The 20,013-nt window shown below is 39.1% G+C and overlaps 2 protein-coding genes across 3 annotated transcripts in view; both read right to left on the reverse strand.

Moving 5' to 3' along the window:
- Positions 1–8,017: 8,017 nt before the first annotated feature.
- On the reverse strand, positions 8,018–12,150 carry LOC116684918 (uncharacterized). Its single transcript, XM_032510295.1, has 10 exons — positions 11,952–12,150; positions 11,414–11,507; positions 10,856–11,203; positions 10,429–10,546; positions 10,243–10,334; positions 9,946–10,060; positions 9,762–9,863; positions 9,310–9,477; positions 8,678–8,854; positions 8,018–8,536 (listed from the first exon to the last, which is right to left on the reverse strand). Exons 1-10 carry the CDS (start codon positions 12,008–12,010, stop codon positions 8,340–8,342), a joined length of 1,470 nt encoding a protein of 489 aa, XP_032366186.1. The 5' UTR covers positions 12,011–12,150; the 3' UTR covers positions 8,018–8,339.
- Positions 12,151–14,242: 2,092 nt separating this feature from the next.
- Positions 14,243–20,013, reverse strand: part of LOC116684919 (syntaxin-binding protein 6) — a 42,177-nt gene continuing 36,406 nt past the window's right edge. For both annotated transcript variants that reach the window (XM_032510297.1, XM_032510296.1), the window contains exons 6-7: positions 15,473–15,630; positions 14,243–15,320 (exon numbers count right to left, since the gene is read on the reverse strand). In XM_032510297.1, the coding sequence (XP_032366188.1) occupies positions 15,297–15,320; positions 15,473–15,630 (182 nt within the window). In that variant the 3' untranslated portion in view covers positions 14,243–15,296. The remainder of the gene's footprint in view (positions 15,321–15,472; positions 15,631–20,013) is intronic.

A 20,013-nucleotide genomic window follows, 5' to 3' on the forward strand; every position in this document is an offset into this window, starting at 1 on the left:
CGTTCTGTGATAGGCTAGTCACAGTGCCAGTCACAACGCCTCTCCTTCACACTATTCTGTGATAGGCTAGTCCCAGCGCCCCTCCCCTACACTATTCTGTGATTGGCTAGTCCCAGCGCCCCTCCCTACACACAGACCAGTGTTGCCATGTCCGCTTATTCTAAGCGACTTTGGGCTTGTTTTTTTGTAAAGTCGCTTACAAATATTGGTAGTCGCGGGTTGCGTTTTTTTTGGGCTTGTCACTAAAGTGTAGTTGCTTATTTGGGCTTGTACACAGCTTGTCCTTGCCGGTTCGCTCGATCCCGCCCCTTCCCCATAAACACTATAGACAGCAGCGTTATTTCCCGCCCACTTCCTGCTTCTAATTGGCTCTGACCCAGATGGAAACGAGTACCAGCCAATCAGAGGCAGAGCAGGGCGGTCTGCTGTTTTCTGGTTAGGAAAATGCGCGAGTAGCGACTGATGGTGAGTGGACTGTAGGAGAGTTTTTGTAGGAATAAATGCCCGGGATAAAGTGGGTGAAATACGGGAAGAAATATACAAAGAATCGGAGAAAGGAGGAAAAGAATGGATTCTACCCGTCCTTAGGAACAACTCAAAATCACTGTGAAAAAGTGTCTATATTTCAAATCCCATCAGTTTATTAATGTTAAATAATGTTTAAAAACTCCCTCCTGTGGTCATTGTCCTGAAGCTCAGGAGGGGAAATAAATAAACTCTAGCCTACGTGTGTACAGTTTACCAATCTGTCCACATGGATTGTAAAACCGTGCATTTTTCTCTTCCAGGATCTTAGGGGGCTCCGTAGAAAAAGTCGCTTATTTGGGCTTGTTTTCACAGGCCTGGTTGCGTATTTGTCTCGCAAGATCTGGCAACACTGACACAGACTCCTTGTGTTGCTGTGTGCCTATCACTCGCACACGGGACACGGAGAAGTGAACAGCTCTCCCTTTCTGCTCCGCGGGGCTTTTTCCGTTAACATTTAGGGTTTCTTCAAGCTTCAGGTTTGTTTCATACTTCAGTTTGAACTAGTACCTAGTAACCAGGAGACTTCTGGTAACCGTGGAGTTTGTTCAGACATACAGTATCATTTAACAATTCGAGAAATACGTGTCTAATGTTGTATTCCGGTTTAATTAACATGGCACATCACGGACAGTAATTGCAATACTGGTGTAATTTAGGATGATGCTACAAAATATTCATGGGCATATTTATAAGTCTTCTTCACTCAAACACTGACTGCATATACTCCTGCATATATGCCATTGATTCTGTACGTACTGATGTTTTTACACATCCCTTTTTTTATTGCTTGTAGTATAACATTGTATATATGACTTGCTTATTAAAAACACTAAAGGAGATGTGGAGGAGTGTGTAAAAGAAACATTCAAAATGTAATGAAAAAGGCAAACTGAAACTGAACTGAAATAAAACAAATGAACAAATCTTTTATTTTACTCATGCAGTTTATATCAATGGTCAACAACATTCAACATACAGGTGTCTTAAAGACACACAAACAAAAACATTAAATGGAGTCTATAAAATTGCTGGCAGGCTCCCAGGTGTCTTCCCAAGTTTTGCCACTGAAAACAAAGAATGAATGCAAACAAGTGTAAGATCATTGCATATAGCACATTATTAGTTTATATCAATTGGGTATCATAAAACAACAAATGACAGGATTGGTTTTTCAGAAGCCTGGTACTAACCTAGTATGGTACATACACTACTCACAAAAGGTTAGGGATATTCGCCTTTGGGTATATATCATAAAAGTAAGGCATTTTAGTAGAAACATGCAATGATGATCAATAATTTCTTCATCTCAAACAATTTATTGAAACAAAAAGCTAACAACAGTGGTGGCTATACCACAACAAGAAATTTCACTTTCAGTAAAATGTCATTTGTCCTTGAGCATCGATTACAGCTCGACAAGACGTCTCATGCTGTTCACAAGTGGACATATTGCAACCTGCTGATGACACTCTGTGACACTCTAAGCTCAGTGAAACTTCCCTCTGAGTACATCCCGTTTGAAGCCTCGCACTGGCCAGGGACTGTTGATCGATTGTTAGGTGTCGTCTTGGTCTCATGATGTCAAAATGTGAACAGCATGACGAAGAGGACTGTTTAAATACAAACTGTCATTGAACCAGAAGAACAGCATGTTATGCAATAAGTACTGAGATATAGAACAGTTGGACATATGCATTCAAAAGTTTAGGTTATTGAATATATGAAATTATATATATACGAATATCCTTAACCTTTTGTGAGTAGTGTATATTTATAAAGCATACTGTAAAAAAAGCTAACAGTTTTAAAATCAACTAATGTGGATCAAAGTTCTTAGCTCTTACCATGAGGAACAAGGCAGCCAGCTCACTTTTACCTCTTCTCTTCCCTGTACACACACACACACAGAAACACAGACAAACATAGACAAAAAGAAATGTTAGCCATTTCAGCAACCACTGCTAAATGAACTGCTATTTCACTCAGTCAATTACAACATCTTACCTCCTTTAGTTGTTTCTCTTTTATTTCATTGTAGTGAAATATCTTTTGCTTTGAACATTTTCGGCAGCCTAAAATTATGCAAAAAAAACGAAAAGAAGAAGAAAGGAGAAGAAATTTAGAAACAGACTTTGACATCCCTCAGGTGAATACAGCTGCATTTCCACTGTAAAGATTCCCACATTTGGGGAGTTCACAGGGGTCAGCACAATGGATGAGCTTCCCCTAGGTGAACCACCTTCTGGATCATGATATCGCACCTACTCACTGTTCTTTGATTGTTATTGTAGATAGTACCTGGTTCTAAGCTAGCTGAGCTGATACTGAAAGGTGGTGTGACATTACTGCCAACCACTGATTAGTCACACCACAGTTGACATCCTGCATAAAGCCGAGATTTTGAAATAGCCAAACTATCATTAATAGTTACCAAAAATGTTTTTATTCACTCAAAAATGGCAGCCCACATCACCATGCTGTGGTCAATTGACAAAGTACAGACTTGTCAAGAACATAGCTTCATATCCTCTGTTATGAGTAGCGTAGCTTTTTATGTGCGTAGTGTGTGTGTGGATGAGTGAAAGAGAGAGAGAGGCAAATGAGTGGAGGAGTGTTGTTGTCAATGTATGTAAATGTAAATGTACAGTGTAACTTAGAGTTTGTCAATAAATAAAGGCTGCAGCTTCTCAAGAGCAAAGTAAAGCTCTCTGTTGTTTCCAACTTCATTGCTCTGACAATCACCTCTGCCTACATTGAGGGGGTACTATCCAAAGTACTATCTACAGTGGAAAAGGAAGTAGAGGACCCAAAAGTGAATAGAGTAGAGTTGAGCTGAAAAATACCCGTCTTGCTCTTTTTCTTCCCTTCACCTGTTGCACTGGTCAGGGAGATAGTAGGTCTGGGAGAGGGGGAGCACTGTGCAGACACACCTGTGTGTGACAAAGTATGACTTTAGACACATTACTTAAAATATGGCAAAAGATCATTAATGTTGGGCGCCCGGTTAGCTCAGTGAGTAGAGCTGGCAACCTATGTACCAAGGCTGAGTCCTTGCTGCAGCGGCCCAGGGTTTGAATCAGAAAAAGAAAGAAAAGGTGATTAATGCCAATACTCACTTTCAGTCATGGTTTTTCGAGAGGGAGATGCTGAGTTGGTGCTTAGAGACTGGACAGGGATGAGGGTTAGGGTGTAAGTCTCCTCCTCATGGTCCATTTGGGGATGAGAAATAGATGGGAGAAAGGTGGAAGGGTCTGGAGGATGAGGAGAAGAAGAGGGTTGGGAGGGAGAGGAGGTAGACTGTGGAGTTGGAGTTGGGCTGGAAGCTTCTGGCAATTGCATCCTTTGAGAATCTGAAATAATATATATATATATAAATATTACTCACAATGACAGCACATCCTAAAGCATAAATCATAAAAACAGATGTTTAACTTACTTTTAATAATGTACTCATATGCTGTGCTCATCTTTTCTAAAAAGGGTTTTACAGGCCCGTCCCCTCCAGGGCACATGTAGGTGATCATTTCAGCATTAACTGTGTTCACCCCCTTCTTCTTCTTCTTCCCGATGAACAAAATTGGGTTGTAGCCCAAGGCAGCAAGCTTGCTCACCTGAAATATACACAATAAATGACACACAATGTTAACATGGCATTATTATTACACACTGACAATCGGACATGTTCCATTTTTTCCCTTTATTTGAACGTTATGTGTGCACCAGTGTTTGCTAATGTCTATAATCTTTTTCAAGGTTTTTTTTGAGAATTTTATAATGAACTGGACAGAAAAGTGTGAACAGGGTTCTGTGGAGCGCTGGGATGAAGCACTTGTGCATTGAGAGAAACAAATGCTATGTTAACAGAGAGTTCACTGTCTCTGTTATTATAGTTTCTGTCTGAAATACCATAAAGCTCAGGAGACAGACATGGCCAAAACAAGTTTTCCCTCCATTTCGTTTTAGTTTAGTTTTTCGGAGGTGCAAACACATGCATTGCACCCTCAGTTTAATATTTTGCACCTTCAGTTCAAATTGCATATTAAATGCCAAGCCTAAGGTGGTCTGGCACATAGACTGCGTGGACATCTTCATGCTCACCAGCAGCTCAATCTGCAAAAGAGTCGGATGAAGATTATATATTATTATATAAAGGAGATAAATTGATTGATTATATGATTATGTCGGACAGTTTTATTTGGAATTTTAATGTATCTCACCTCATACATGGTCACATAGTTTAGTAATTAATGATATACAAATGTGTTTGCACTGCACTGGTCATAGTATTTAGCCATGATTCCTCTGAGGACTGGAGTTTGAGGGTACGGGTGTCCTTCAGACTCGTAAAGCAAACTGTTGCTGAAAATGAATGACACTCTGTTTTAACTTACTGCTGTTTACAACTTTTTTGTCGTGTTCCAGCATGATCTGTTTATCTGGGACCCAACACTGGATCATCAAACACCACTCTACTTTATCCCGTTTGTGCCGGATGCTTCGCGACGACACATCTACCGCCGGTTACTGCGTTGCGCAACTCTGACCCTCCCGCCGGCTGCTGCGTGGCGCAGCATTTTGTATTGGTCGGTCTTTCCATGACGCGTGCGGTAGAGAACGCACTGTCATTGGTTCAAAATACACATGAGGCGGGTCTTGTTAGCTATTTAAAGCCACGTGACCACAGAACTGTACCGTAGTTTGCTGAAAATCATGTCAATCAACCAGACAGACATGTGCGTTTGTTTATGAAGTTTTGAGAGACGAGCGAGAAAACGGCTCCGACAGAGGAGGTGGTAGATTATGATGAAGACATTCATATGAAGTGGCTGTAGTGAAAATTTGATGCGCACACACAACACATCAAAGTCAATAATATTAAAATTTTTCAATACAGCTACTCATAATGAAAATAATATTATGAATGAATTAGAAGAAAAACTGATGAACTCCTTACCGCTACATGGGCTGAGGCCACAACTCTGGCACCGTTTCTATGTTTTAGGGTGTTCTGACCCCAGTTGCCTGTCCTCACTGCCGTTTCTTTTTCTTTGAATGACTTTTTTTGAAGGAGGCAAACATAGCAGCTGGCACAGGTCTTCCGATTGGCAGTGTTGCTTGCTCCACAATTGGGGCAGCTTCTTGCTTTGGGCTTCGTCATGACTTTGAGAGCAAGATGAATGGAAAAGCAAATAAGAGTGTGACACATAAAAAGAACTAAGTTACAATTCCCATTGGTTAGCTAATGCATCCTATAACATAGTATGCATTAGCTAACCAACACTGATGTTACATTGAACATTTTTAATGTGTTATACCTATACAAAAGTAATATTGCTGCATCTCTAAAAAAGTATATTGTTTTATAGTTTACATTTTTAGGTACATACTCAAAACGTTAACTGTGTTTCTTACCTGTCTCCTTTTACTTCTTCAACGGATTTTCTAAACCTGTGCTTCTCCGCGCAAGGACAGTTCCCGCGTTACCAAAATACCGCGAACAAGACGCAGTGAATGACGTCACTTCCTGTCGCTTGCACTTTAAATCAAAAAAACTTAAGAAACAGTATTTATTTCTATCTGAAAGAATCATCTTTACTTTTTCTTAACATCAATCATCTAGATGAAGTGTAATTTGTAATTTAGCCGCACTAAATGTTTGTTATATTCATTAGATGTATGATATTACGACCCTATTTTACAACCCTACTTTGCAAACCGGAAAAATTAGCTAACCCAAATCCACATTTATAGAATAACAATAAGAATATCTGACATAAGCCAACATCTTTACTTTTCTTTAACATCAATCATCTAGATGGAGTGTAATTACTAATTCGGCTGCACTAAATGTTTGATATGTTCATTAGATATATCTTTTTACGACCCTATTCTCAACAATACTTTGCAAACCGGAAGAACTACAAATATGGTGCTAATTTGTATCAAGCTAAATGGCTGGTACAAGGGAATTGTAGTTTTTTCTTTAATGGTACATTTCCTAAAAATTGAAGTTGTAAATATTAAATTAAGAGTATACTGGTAGATTTAAAGGGCTGGGAAATGCATTTATGTGATCAGATTTTAAATATGCAATTGTTAAATTGGTGAAATTTCCTTTTGATCATACTTGACAGTGCCCCCACTTGGTGACTATATTTATATGAATATAGTCACATAGCTGAAGTCAAGAGCTTTCTATAACAGTTGGTCTCATGTCTGTAGCCTGTTCTGTTGCTGAATGACAAGCCTTCCAATATGCACTGAGGTCAAGGTTCAGAGGTCAATATTTCACAGCAGGTGCCACTTATAATCTTCACACTGACATATGTTACTCACCAGGTCAAGGCCTTTCCAAAAATGTCTTTCATTTTGCTCTAGGATAAAGTTTAATTCTCACCTTTGTTTGGCGCCAGCCTCTTTCAGGTGTAGTTTCTGAGACCATTTGAGACTCCAGCCTGGATGAACTCAAATCTTTGGATTATTTGCTTGTTTTTTTTGGTAAAAACCTTCAGGTATTGATGTTTTTCCTAATCACATTCATAATTTGGGATCTGGGCTAGTGTAGACCTTTTTTTTACCCATAGGCAGATTATGACACAATGGTCCCCTTGCCATGGACATGCCAACATCCCATACCCCCACGGCAAGGCACTCACTTAGCCCATGTTGCCTAACACTAAAACATATTTAATGGAGCATACAGTCAAGTGATGCACCACAAAAAGAATAATAAAGATCATTCTTCAACAGCCAGCACTCTCAACACCTCTAATATCCCACCACATCCTCCAAAAAATCTACTTTATGGTCATGCAGTTGTAGATTGCAGGACCATGTCTGTGTATCTGTGTGAGGGTGGTAATATATATATAAATATATTATGTGGTCATAATCTTAATTATAGTCATTTTAATCTATCGGGTGCTTTGCATATGTCTCTGTGTCAGTGTCGCCAGTGGTGGAATGTAATTAAGTGATTTTAGTCAAGTACTGTGATTAAGTACAAATTTGAGATACTTTTACTTTACTTGAGTCTTTTCTTTACATGTTACATATATGTTTTTACACCAATACACTTCAGAGGAATTAAAGTAGTTTTTACTCTACGATTATTTGTCTGTATATTTACTAGTATTTGCTAGTTGATTAAGCCTATATAAACACTGATGTGTACACGCATGTCTATCTGGTTGATGAAAGAAGTTGGGCTGATTAATAGATGGGATGAAAGAGTGGGCTAGTTCATCTGATATACAGTTTATCACTATGAAATGTGGTTTGCTAAATCATTTAACCTGTGTAAAGTTGGATGTTATACTAATAATTGCATTAAAACACTGTTCCTGTAATTGAAAACTTGATGCTGAAAATCCCATGTCACTAGTCCTTCCTCTGAATCTCTCCTCTTGCCATATACTGAATTCATGTACTCTGAACACATGTGGGAATTACTCAGATAAAATAAGTCTAACCTAAAACAGCAGTAACATTTAAGGACTCAATCAGAAATGTAGTTTTATTGTGCTTTTGTGAACTCTGAACTGAACATGAATCAAAGATAAGACAGTAAAGGACAGTGGTTTGTGTTGTAAAGATGTATTACAACATTAACCAGGAACTTCCCACAACCCAGTAGAAAAATCAAACCTTATGTAAGTGATGAAACATTTCACAACCAAATACAAAAAACTACAACTGTCATCTCCAACTTAATCCTGACAATGACCACATAATTGGTTACTTTTTAAAAGCCACATGCTGTGTGTGACCATGTGTCACTGTGATCATGAGCACCACATCTTCTTCCTGTTTTACATTGCATCAGACTCTGAATCTTCAGAGCTTATGTCGAACTCATCTGAACTGTCAATTGTGTCCATTATGTCATCTGCTGATGACAGCACATGCAGGTAGTGTTTTCTTATATGCCGCTGCAGCTCTCTCATTTCCCACTGCTTTCTGAGGATGAGGCAGGTGTGACCCTTTGTGGCTTTCTCTGTGAGATGTCCTTAAGAAGGGATAAAATATGTCACTATCCAGGTAAAGAACAAGTCATTCACAATTTAAACATAACTTTGTGAAACACAGGAAATTAAAGAGTTAAAGTACTTTTAAGTAAAAAAAAAGTAATTAAGTAAAATAAATTTACTTTGTATGGTGTCTTCACTCTGATGCTGAGACAACTCAGACAAGACCCTGGCATGGGCTTTGAGAGACTCCCAGTGCTGCTTCATCTCTTTCACAAGGATCTTCTTTTCTTCTTGAAGCCTTCGAACACCCATGACCCTATCGAAGACTTCTTTCTTTGTGCTAAAATCAGCAGAGCCTGTAATACATCAATATGAAAAATTCAGACCACTGTATATAGCATGTAGCTTCAGAGAAAATTTCTGTCATACATATGCATACTTTGAATGCAAATATGTCCACCGGAACACCTAAATGTAAGAATAATAGTGATGAAATGTGTATTCACTAAAGTACTGTGCTTAAGTATAAATTTGAGGTACTGGCATTCTTTATATGCTACTTTTTTCTTCTACTGCACTACATCTCAGAGGAAAATATATTACTTTTTAACTTCACTACAATTATTGGACAACTTCAACTTTTAATGCTTTAAGTATACTTTACTGATTATACTGAAATAATATTTCACTTGTGAGTATTTTTACAGTGTAGTATCAGTATTTTTGACTTTGTAAATAGACATCTTTTTAAGTAAATGATATGATACTTCTTTCACTGCTAAAGAGTACGCATGGTACATGAAATGCATACCACTCTGTGTAATTTGCCAAGGCCAGGGATGTTCTGTGTCCAGAACGCTATCCATGCACACCGCTTGCTCGTGTGGAACGAGACTGTTGTATTCTGCCACCATGGCCTTCAAAGTGGTCTTCTGTTGCCTTATTTTTCTGCGAATTCTATGTCGACCTTTGTTGCTGTCTGAAAACCAATGAAAAAAAATAAACCCACATTATATCTTTTAAATACAGTAAGTCCATGATCTTGTTTAAGTTACAGCTGTCACAGCAAAATGACAATACATTTGCCAAACATATGGATCATAATAGATGTACCTACAGAATAGCTCAACACAACTCAATTTAGTTTGGAGAAGTCCAACACACGAAACATTACTTTTTAGAACTGTATGAACATTGTAATTATGAAGTGAGTTTGGAGACATTTCAGACTGTGATCTGAAAAGGCCTAAAGTGTTAACATACCATTTTTCCGATATAGGAGTTGAGCTCTCGTCTTGATGCTGGTTGTGAGGGCCTCAATCTTCTTACACAAAGCTTGTGGTGTGCCTTGATGGTCAGTTTCTCCTGAAACAATTGATTGCAAGTAGCATCAACTTCACAAACAACACAATGTTTCTCCATGTCAGATAATGTTTCACGTTCTTACCATCTGCCCATTCTTTTACTTCTTGCACAAATTCTTCCACAGTTTGTTCATCCAGTTGATGCTGGGCTTTCAGGGTTTCCAGGTCCCCCATCTGGATATTGAGAGCTTTAGATGTCTAAAATGACAATCATTACCATAAGCTAAAAGTCAGTACAACGTGTACAGTGTATAAATGCAACTCAAATTATGCAAATGTTGTAACTATCATGTATCACAAGCCTATGTGCACAAAACTGTATGTGCGTTTCATTGACTTACATTGTGCCATTGCTGCATAATAATATTGTTTCTATTTACCTTATGGTATCTCTGGGAAAGTCCAGTAGCCAGGTTTTGACATTTCTGCTGGTTCCATCTTATGGCCAGGAGTGTCAGCATGTCATTGCGTCCTGCAAATACACAGTGATGAGTTCTGTAAAAATTCACTTGTAATAATGTAAATGTCTTTTATTCTATAGACACAGAGGTACAATTATATAGCACCTGCTTTTGACATATGCTTTGTGGTGACTGCTATCCTGGAGAGGAAAGCATTACATTGCTCTACTTCCTCCCCTAGTGTTTTACCAGCACCTTCTTGGTTTGTGCCACTCCATTTCACCTGAAGAGAGGGACCCAAACATAAACATCAAGGGAATTTAGTACAGCAAATACCTCAAGCAATGCCCAACAGTCACTTTTAATTCAATTAAAGTCTAATCAAAAATCAACAAACACACACAGACCGGTGAAAAATAATATCCTTGACAAAAGTAGATATATCAATTAAGGGCTGTTTACGTTAACAACAATAACTATAACAATATAAATGTTAAATAATCTGTTAAATGTTAGTTAAACATTACACATTTATATTAATCATTTATAGGATTCCAAGTCATTTGATAAAAATGTACTGCATTATACCAACCTCACATTTGAAGTCATGCGCTTTAGCATGTACGACCGACAGGAAGGGCCTCATATTCTGAAGGGGCTGGAGCTCGGGACAGTTGGTACTTATTCTTTGCAGGTATGGCCAATATTTGCACACAACATCCATACAAAAAAAGGTGACGTCATGTTTGGATGCCAGCAGCTGCTGCAAAAACATGGGGTATGCAAATATTTCACCCCTAAACATATTAAGGGCAGCCAGCAAGACACCATGCCTGCACACTGCCAGCTCCAGTCCCGTCTCATCCACCTTACTGCTTGATCTTTGGGAGGTCTCTCTGGCAGCTGACCACTCCCCACCACAATTGCTCCTTCCAGCGACCTACATTGTAGAAAATCATAATTGACAAATAATCTCATCAACAGTAATTACAGGGAACAATTATAAATTTCTTTCAGGGGACAAGGAACAGATTAGTGTTGGCAGATCAAAAACAATTAGTTACACAGGTAGATATCATAATACATGGGAGTACTGACGGACTATGAATTATAATGTTATATTGAGATAGAAATGCAAGTCTGCTATTACATGTTTATTTTTGCTGTGGATGTGATCCACAAATCTGGTCACATCTTCATCTTTTGCAATGAAGACACCGTCAAAGATGGCCCGCTCCTGAGATCTAAAAAACCAACAAGAAATAAAAAGACTTCAATGTTTAAAAGGATAGTTGAGTATTCTAAAGTCGGGTGGTATAAGGTACTTATCCATGGTAAGTGTGTTACCTACAGTACACTGTGTTCAAACAGCCCTTTTCATTGCCACTACATTATCTCAACAGTAGAACTTGCATATTTCTAGATCTAACCTCAACTACAATACCGGATATTGTTTTTTTTCTCAAGGTGGGCCTTTTATATGTGTCGAAAACACATTTTTCTGCTTCTCCACAATACAGGCAGGGGATGGGTGAGGGTGACCATTGCCTGCTGTAGGTAACAGACTGACCATGGATAAGTACTTCATACAACCCCACTTCAAACACCTCTTTTTAATCATAATCGAAAGGTTACATTACTATCTATTTTGATATTTAAACAGTGTGGGTGTGTACATTATTGTATACCTTGCTGTACTTTTGAAGCGGTAATGCTTGCGGTTTCCATCCACCGAGACAGCAAGCATTGCCGGGGTACAGGCAGGACAGATGAATTTCTCCTCCTTGCAGGTGGAGTCAACCTCATATTGTACAGCAGCCCATTCAAAAAAGCTTTTTTGGAAGCTGTCTGATGAGATCTTCCCAGTCTATGTAAAAAAGAAAAAGCACATTTTTTTTTTTTTTTAAACAAAGACCTTTCCATTTAAAAAAAAAACAATTAAAATTTGCATTGCGAATGCTCCAATCCAGAGAAGCCAGAGGAGCTCTCTGGTCTGCTGATGCTTCACTAAGCTCTTCATCAGAGCAGCTCAGGGAGTGTTGCAGATCTTGCAGAAGACATTCTATTGCAATTGTAAAAGAAATACATGGAGTAGTTAGAAGGGGCCCAAGGTGGTTTTTGTATCATATGCTTACAACTAGCACAAAACATAGAATTCATTGTTACACAGATAAGAAGAAAAGATTGTATATGACAAATTTAACATATATAACAATGTGAATGGTGCTTGGTAATTGCATATCAATAGGGAGAAACGTTGTATATAGCTTGTTTTGGAGACTTTGTTTGTTCAATGGTTCATTTTGCAGAGACTAGCTACAAGACATTATACACAGAACATATCTAATGAAATACATACCAGCAGAGACTGTCTGTGGAGCAATCTCTGGAGCAAAGGTCACCTCTACATTAGGGTGTGAGGTGAGACCGGTCTTAGAACGGCGTTCAGCTGTAATGCAGGAAAAACATAAACACCTCTTAAAGCAGCATATATTTGTCTAAAACTTACATTTGTTTTTAAAATACATGTACGCAATCTACATTTACTATATATATATATATATATATATATACATATTTATATCTATCATAGATGACACATTGATCTGACATGGTGTTATTTAGCTTAACATTTTGATAAATAACTCAAAATGTTGGTGTACTTTACATAGTTATGGGCAACTGATATTGCTGTGATCCGTTTGAACCCAAACCTGTGGAGATTATTCAGACTTTTAAAACAGAACAAAATAGTACTGTAGTCCATGGACTGTTGCATGTTATCCCTGGCAATGGCCTACACTGACATTCAGGACTGAAACATTTTTAAATATCTAAAATATTAAAATACTAACTATGTATGGCTTGCTTCCGCGTGACTCTTGGCCTCTTGGAAAGCGTGTTTCCATCCGCGTCCCTCTCCGTCCACCTCACGTTCAGCGGTCGTTCAGGAGCTGCTGCTCCTGTCTGAACCCCTCAAGGAGGCCATCAAACTCCTGCTGCTCTACCAAACTCATCCAAGCTTTCCAAAATGTCGCGGTCTTCTTGCAAACTCATCCCCACAAACAGAAACACTCACAATCTGTGTGATGGGATGGAAAAATAGAGGGTTAGCTTGCTAGCGCAAGGAAATTGCTAGTTAGGCTACTACGAGCTAACTTTAGTTAACTTTAGTTTCATGTTAGTTTAGCTAACTAACATGCAAAGCTTTTTATTTGTTACAGGCAGATCATAAGCAAATCTAAAAACTAAGCATCGTTGTATTTACTTTGTGGTTGAATTGTTAACCAAAGGTATCTTACCGCCACCTGTCATCAAAGTTTAAGGGTACCGGTATCCGACGTGCGCGTCGGCTCGTAGAAGATGACGTCGACACGCAACGGCAGAGAAATAAAAAATAAAACGTGACGTTTAAGCATCACGTGATGTGCCACGGTCTCATATCAATCGAACATTCCTGCGCTTCGAAAAGTGACGCTAGAAGGCTCCTAGAGCGTCACTTCTTGAAGCGTAGGGCCACTGACCAAGCGGCAGTTTTTGACGCATCGGGAATGAGAACGTGTTGGAGAAACAGATTTATCAGACAAAACTTTTTTACAAGTTTCTGGTAAGAAATGACTGCAAAGCTGCAGTGATGGAAAAAGGATTTTACACCACAAGAACCAGTTTAGAGCACAAAACACATAATTTTTACATAGAAACATATTTATAGGGCTTCTGGAAAGAAATGACTGCATAGCTGTTTTAGGAAGGGAACAAGGTTTTCACAGCACAAGGAGCTCTGAGAAGTGTGTGAAGATGTGCGCAAATTAAAGGTGCACATTAATGTTACATTTTAGCTTATTTTGTGCCAGTCTTGCTTAAGAATGGACCAATTTTAAAAACACAGGTGCTGAAGTGGGTCTTTGTTGCTGTGCTGTCTGGTGATCAAAGCTTAACACATGACAGGATTTTTCAAAACAAAGCACAGCTCTCAACATACAGGTCCAGGCTTATTTAATCGGTTCAAAGACATTGGTGGAAACATTGTGACTACATCAGAAACATTACACAAAACATAAAAGAAAGCTTGCTTAAAATTAATTCCCTCACGTAATACGTAAAGTTTGTATGTGAATATGCAATCTAACACCAAATTGGATTATCTTAAAAGGAACAAATCTCAACCCACTATTTGAATCAGTATTACACCAAATTACTGAAAGAAGTAATGTAAAGGGTTTCAACTAAAGTCAAAATGTTAACCTTCCATCACCCTCACTTTTACACAGACCAACTTCATTCGCATTGCTCACTATGAAACTCCCTTCAAGGAAAAATACTCCAACATGCCCAAACCTCCTGATCTACCTTCACTAACTTCTCTCAATACAAGATCTCTAACAGACAAACACTAAGTTAAAAAACATGATAACACAGTAAAGTAGTGCAAAGTGGTCAGGAATATGAACATAGATATAACACAATTTTGACAATTTGACACTGCATTGTATTCTGCACAGACACACAGACACACAGACACACAAACACACAAACACACACATTAAAAATGAAGTACAATGAAATCTAATTAAAGTCCAAGCATGTACAAATACATTACAGAAAATGCACCATTCACACTTTCAAACAATGTAATGTTATGAATAAAAACAATCCAATGACTGTCACAGTGGCTTCAAAATACATGTCAGGGGTGTTTAAAACAAAGTATACAAATAAATACAATGTTAAATAACTGCAGCTTAAATCTACAAGTCCAGCTTTCTTTTTCTGCTAATGGACAGAAGATTCAGGCTAAACATTTACACGAAACACATTGCAGATGATCCTGTGACTGTGGGAAAGAGTTTTCTCCAACAGCAAGAGCAAAAATACAAAGACAGAGTATTTATTTAGTTCTGTGTTACACTCAGTTATATACAGTCACAAGGAGTTAGCTGCGTGGCGCATACTGCATCAGACAGTGTTAGTGTCCATGTTACAGGATTTGTGTTTGACAGCCTGAAGAATTCCATTCATCCTTTCAAAGGACTCTACTTTGAAAACTTCAGGGCCAGCTGCAGAGAAATAAAACGTCAAATATGTATGTTGAAAAATCAAAAAAAACATATTCAAATCTGAACTTCATAATTTTTTATTACATATATAATCAGTTATTTGTCTTGTTTTTAAGGTGTATGTTGTAAAAACAGCTGTATGTTTATGTCACCTTGTGAGCGCTGTCTGCAAACTGTTGGGTTTTGTGCATCAGCTCCACAGTCTTGTCCTCAGCACGAGTCAGTCTGTCTCCACGCTCCCCAAGAACCACATTCACCCTTTGGACAACATTACCCATAGTACTCCCTCTGGCACGCTGCCCTGGCAGACCTGTTCATAGTCACACAGAAGAAAAAGAGAAATTTATTCAAGTGAGAAGTCAGTGTATTGAAAGTAGGAAATCTATAAAATACTTTATTGTTGTAGTTTGGGGCTTTTGTTTGTGTTTGTTTTTCCCTTTTTTTGGCCTCCTTGTGTTTTTGTCTGTTTTCTCCGTTGTCTTGTGTTGCCGGTCCTGTCCTGTGTTCCCCTGTGTCTGTTTATTCTACTTTTTGTTTTATTTTGATAGTGTAGTTTCCTGTCTCGTCTAGTCTTGTCTAGCTTTGCGTTGTGCTTGTCTGATTGTCCTGCCCCGCTCTACTGTGATGCACCTGACATCTCACCTGTTGCCCATTACCTAGTTACCTTCTGTATTTAACCCCAGTGTTTCCTTTGTCTCTTGTCAGATCATTCTAGTTTGCCTGACTGGCTTGTTTGTCTGTTTGGCGTTCCTGTTCCTACCAGTTTCCGTGTCTGCCTTCAGCCTGCTTCCCCGTGATCCTCGTATCCGTGTTTCTCCAGCCAGCTTCCGGCAATCCTTGGTGAGCTTATCCCTGTGCTCGCTACCCTGTCTGTCTGCATCCCTCTTCGTTCCTTATTGGGATTACTGTTTGACCGGACCGCCACAGCCTCCCTGTGTTCTGCTGTAAGCCTTTCCCTTTGCTCACTCCCCTGTGTTTGGACTGCTGCCCTCGTGCCTGGTTTGGACTTGTTATGTGACTTTTGCCTTTTGCTCCCTGTGGTTGTGAACTGTGTATAATAAAGCCACAGAAAACCTACTTCTGTCTGCCATCTCGTCTCTGCATTTGGGTCTGACAGTTACTGCATAATCTTAAGGCATCACAGCTTGTTATTCTCATTGGGGTTCTGGGTAACACTTTATAATAAGGTACACAAAAAAATAGGTAATTAGTTATTGTTTTCGAAAGAGTAATGAATGATTAGTTACTGTTTTTCAGGAGGGTAGTTTATGTTTTTCAGAAGGATAGTTACAGTTACGGTGGTTTTCAGAAGGGTAACGAATGATTTGTTACTCTTTTTCAGAAGGGTAGTTACTAGGGATGAGCAAGTACAGCATTATCTGTATCTGTTTACCACATGAATTATCTGTATTCGGATCTGTACTCGGACTGGGCGGGGCCTAACCCGGAAGTGGACACAATTTAACCCATAAGTGGGTCGGGTTGTCTTGAAATGGGCGGGGCTTTAACCGGTATTTTATTTTAAGCATGCAATTGATATGGGTTGATCAGAAATTATATTTATTGCTGATTAGAAAACTATTTACATGACAGCATCACGCTTCAGATCAATGGTGTTGTCATGGTAACAAACAAACTATATAAGTTTTGCAACAATGAATACAATGCATGAGGTTGCAATTATGAAGTAAAATGTAATGAACAAGAGTTTTCATACTCAATATAACTTTCTTTTTTTAACTTTTAATTTTTTTTATGATCAGTGTGATTTTTGTTTTTGGTTCTTTTTTATTTCCACACCAGGGGCGTGTTGCACGAAACTAGGATAAGGGATTAAGCCGGGATATTCAAGTTATCCTGGATGAATTTAGCTTTGACTCGGTTGCACGAAACCAGATTGAATCAAACCCAGCCAAGTAACCATGGAGATTTATTCTTTGCAGCTAGCCTGGTTCAGAGCAGGCTAACAGCCAGGCTAAGATTAATCCTGGAGTCTCATGTGTCAAATCAGCTGCCGTCTGATCCGAAATAAACGTGTTTGACAGTTATTCATTTGTCTTCTGCATGTGTTCTACTTTATTTTTATTCACTTGTCACTATTGTTGTCGCGAGTTGGATTTAAACCCTACTACAGTTGTTTAGATGGTTAGAAATTGTTGCACTGGCACCCTGATGCGGAGTGGGACTTTTCCCGGTGGGACTGTACTGTTTCGAGGCTGCCTGGCGTGCGGCCGCTGCCCGGTGACCGCTGCCCAGTGGTTGCTGACCGGTGGCCGCTGCCCGCCGGCAGACCTGCGAGTCGCGTCAGTGTCCACTCTCTTTGTAAAAGTAGAGATGCGCAGCGTCCGTGGTCTCAGCTTCAGGTTTATACAGGACGCGCTCCGAAGATTGAGTGTGACGATATTAATGTAGCGATATTCCCAGATGATAACAATGGCAGACTGGTCAGAGACCAATACATTCATTAGTTCATTTTCTTGTTGCTTATCCTTCTCTAATAAAGGACAGTTTGTGTTACTCCTTAATATGTCGCCCTAATGTTTTTTTATTATAGCTCACATTGGTTTCATAACCTTCTCAATTAGTCTCACATCCCTGGACCAATAACGTGGCCTATAAATAGTGTAGTTTACATTCATCAAACCGGGAACACCACAATGCTTCTTAATCTTTTTATTTTGGTGCGTTCACTTGTCAGAAGAATAAAAAACATGAATATTGTTTTACATATGCTCACAGCGTGTATTGAAGTCCCTTACTTCTTTTTCTAGTTGTTGTCACTTTCTGATTGTTTTGTATGAACATTAATTGTACACAGAATTAGATATAGCTTATATAAATTTGTGCATATGGTTGTAAAACATGTTCTCGCGTTGTGAATAAGGGTTTGAAATTAAGGCTATAGTCCGTAGGGTACATTTCCCGAGGAACATTATTCCCTCGGCTCACTTTTAAGGCAAAGTAGGCTAAATAATATTACATTTTATTTATAGAGTGCTTTACATGGTAGGCTAGTCAAAGACACTTTAAAGTAAAACCAGCACATTTATTTCATAAAAACAGAAACATGAAACTAGCATATTTAAAGAAATTAAAACACAGTGTAGCCTTTGTAAAAATGTGGAGTGACTATAGGCTAAGTAGATATTTTTACACCTTCACACATTCAGTCGGGTCCGCTATGTCGGGCTTTTTCTCTCCGTTTGATAAGTATTAAGCCGTATTTCCCTTTTTGCATATTCTTCCCCTCCTCGTTACTTTCCATTAGAAGCTGCTGCTCATTGGGTGAAACATATGGCGCATGCGTCTTCTTAATTCTGCATCAGATAACGTGGTCTATTTAAGAAAGCCGTGAACGTGCACTTATCCCAGATATCTACACCTGGCTTGACATAGCTTCACCTGTTCATCCTGGCTAGGCAAACGTGCAACCGATTAAGCCGCAATGAGCAGATCACACTAAGTCAAGCTGCGCTTTTTCCACTTATCCTGGATATCTTTATTCTACTTTCGTGCAACAGGACCCGTGTGTGTGTGTGTGCGTGTGTGTGTGTGTGTGTGTGAGTAAGAGAGAGACACAGAGAGAGAGAGAGAGAGAGAAAGAGAGAGAGAGGGGTTGGGGGGGGCAGATGCTGTTTCTCAGATCTCCCCACGTTTACCAGAAATCTACTAGTAAAGTAAGTACTACAAACTGTAGTAAAAAACAAACCTGAAGCTGAAGAAACCCTAAACGTTAACGTAAAAGACCCGCGGACCTGATTGACTGAGGGAGAGAGAGAGGGAGAGGGAGCGCTGTTCTCCTTGTTCTGTGAGTGTGTGAGTGAGCATAGCGTGTGTGTGTGTGTGTGTGTGGGGGGGGGGGCGTTGTGACTATCACAGAATGCAGCGCGGTCAGCTGAAGAGTTGTATTCAATCTGAGCTCAGATATTGACTCGTATTACTCGTATAATACTTGTACTCGGCAAAAGTGCTTTATCCGTACCGGATACTCGTTTCAGCCGAGTACTCGGCTCATCCCTAGTAGTTACCCTTTTTCAGAAGGTGTAATGGGAAAATTACATAAGCAATGATTACCTTTCAATAATTGTTCATTTCTTAAGTGATTTTTCAATACAAGTGAATCCTCCAATGTACTTCCTAATTATGTGTCTCCTAAAACATATCCTAAAGTGAGTCCTCCAGTTTTGGAGACAGCTAAAAAATGTTTTGACTCTGCATTTCTCCCCTAAGGGCAAATGGTACAGTAAAACTGGTGCCTCAAAAGATATGCTGGGGTCACCTTGTCCCAAATTCTTGGTTGGAGCCATGTACCAATCTACAGACAAGATAAGTCTCTGCCTTCTAAGACAGAATGACTGGCACAGTCAAATTTGACACACTAGAGAAAGATGCACGGGGACATGTTGGCTCCAACAGTCTGAGGGAGAAGATGAAGTGTTTTGTTTGAGATTAGAATGTTTTGGGAAATATAAGGGACTGTATTTGCTGTGCAAGGCACACAAAGCTGTGGCCACTGTGTAACTGTACATTGTGAAAGCTGTTCTTGTCATTTGATTGTTCTCTCGAAAAAAAATTAAACCTTTTCACCGAATACTTAGACCACATGTGTCAAACTCAAGACACATGGAGGAAACATGTCATTTTATGTGGCCCACGAGAGCTTAAAAGTTTTAAGTGTCTAAAAATAAATACC

This window comes from Etheostoma spectabile, unplaced genomic scaffold, assembly GCF_008692095.1.
Source record: "Etheostoma spectabile isolate EspeVRDwgs_2016 unplaced genomic scaffold, UIUC_Espe_1.0 scaffold00569390, whole genome shotgun sequence".
NCBI lineage: Eukaryota > Metazoa > Chordata > Actinopteri > Perciformes > Percidae > Etheostoma > Etheostoma spectabile.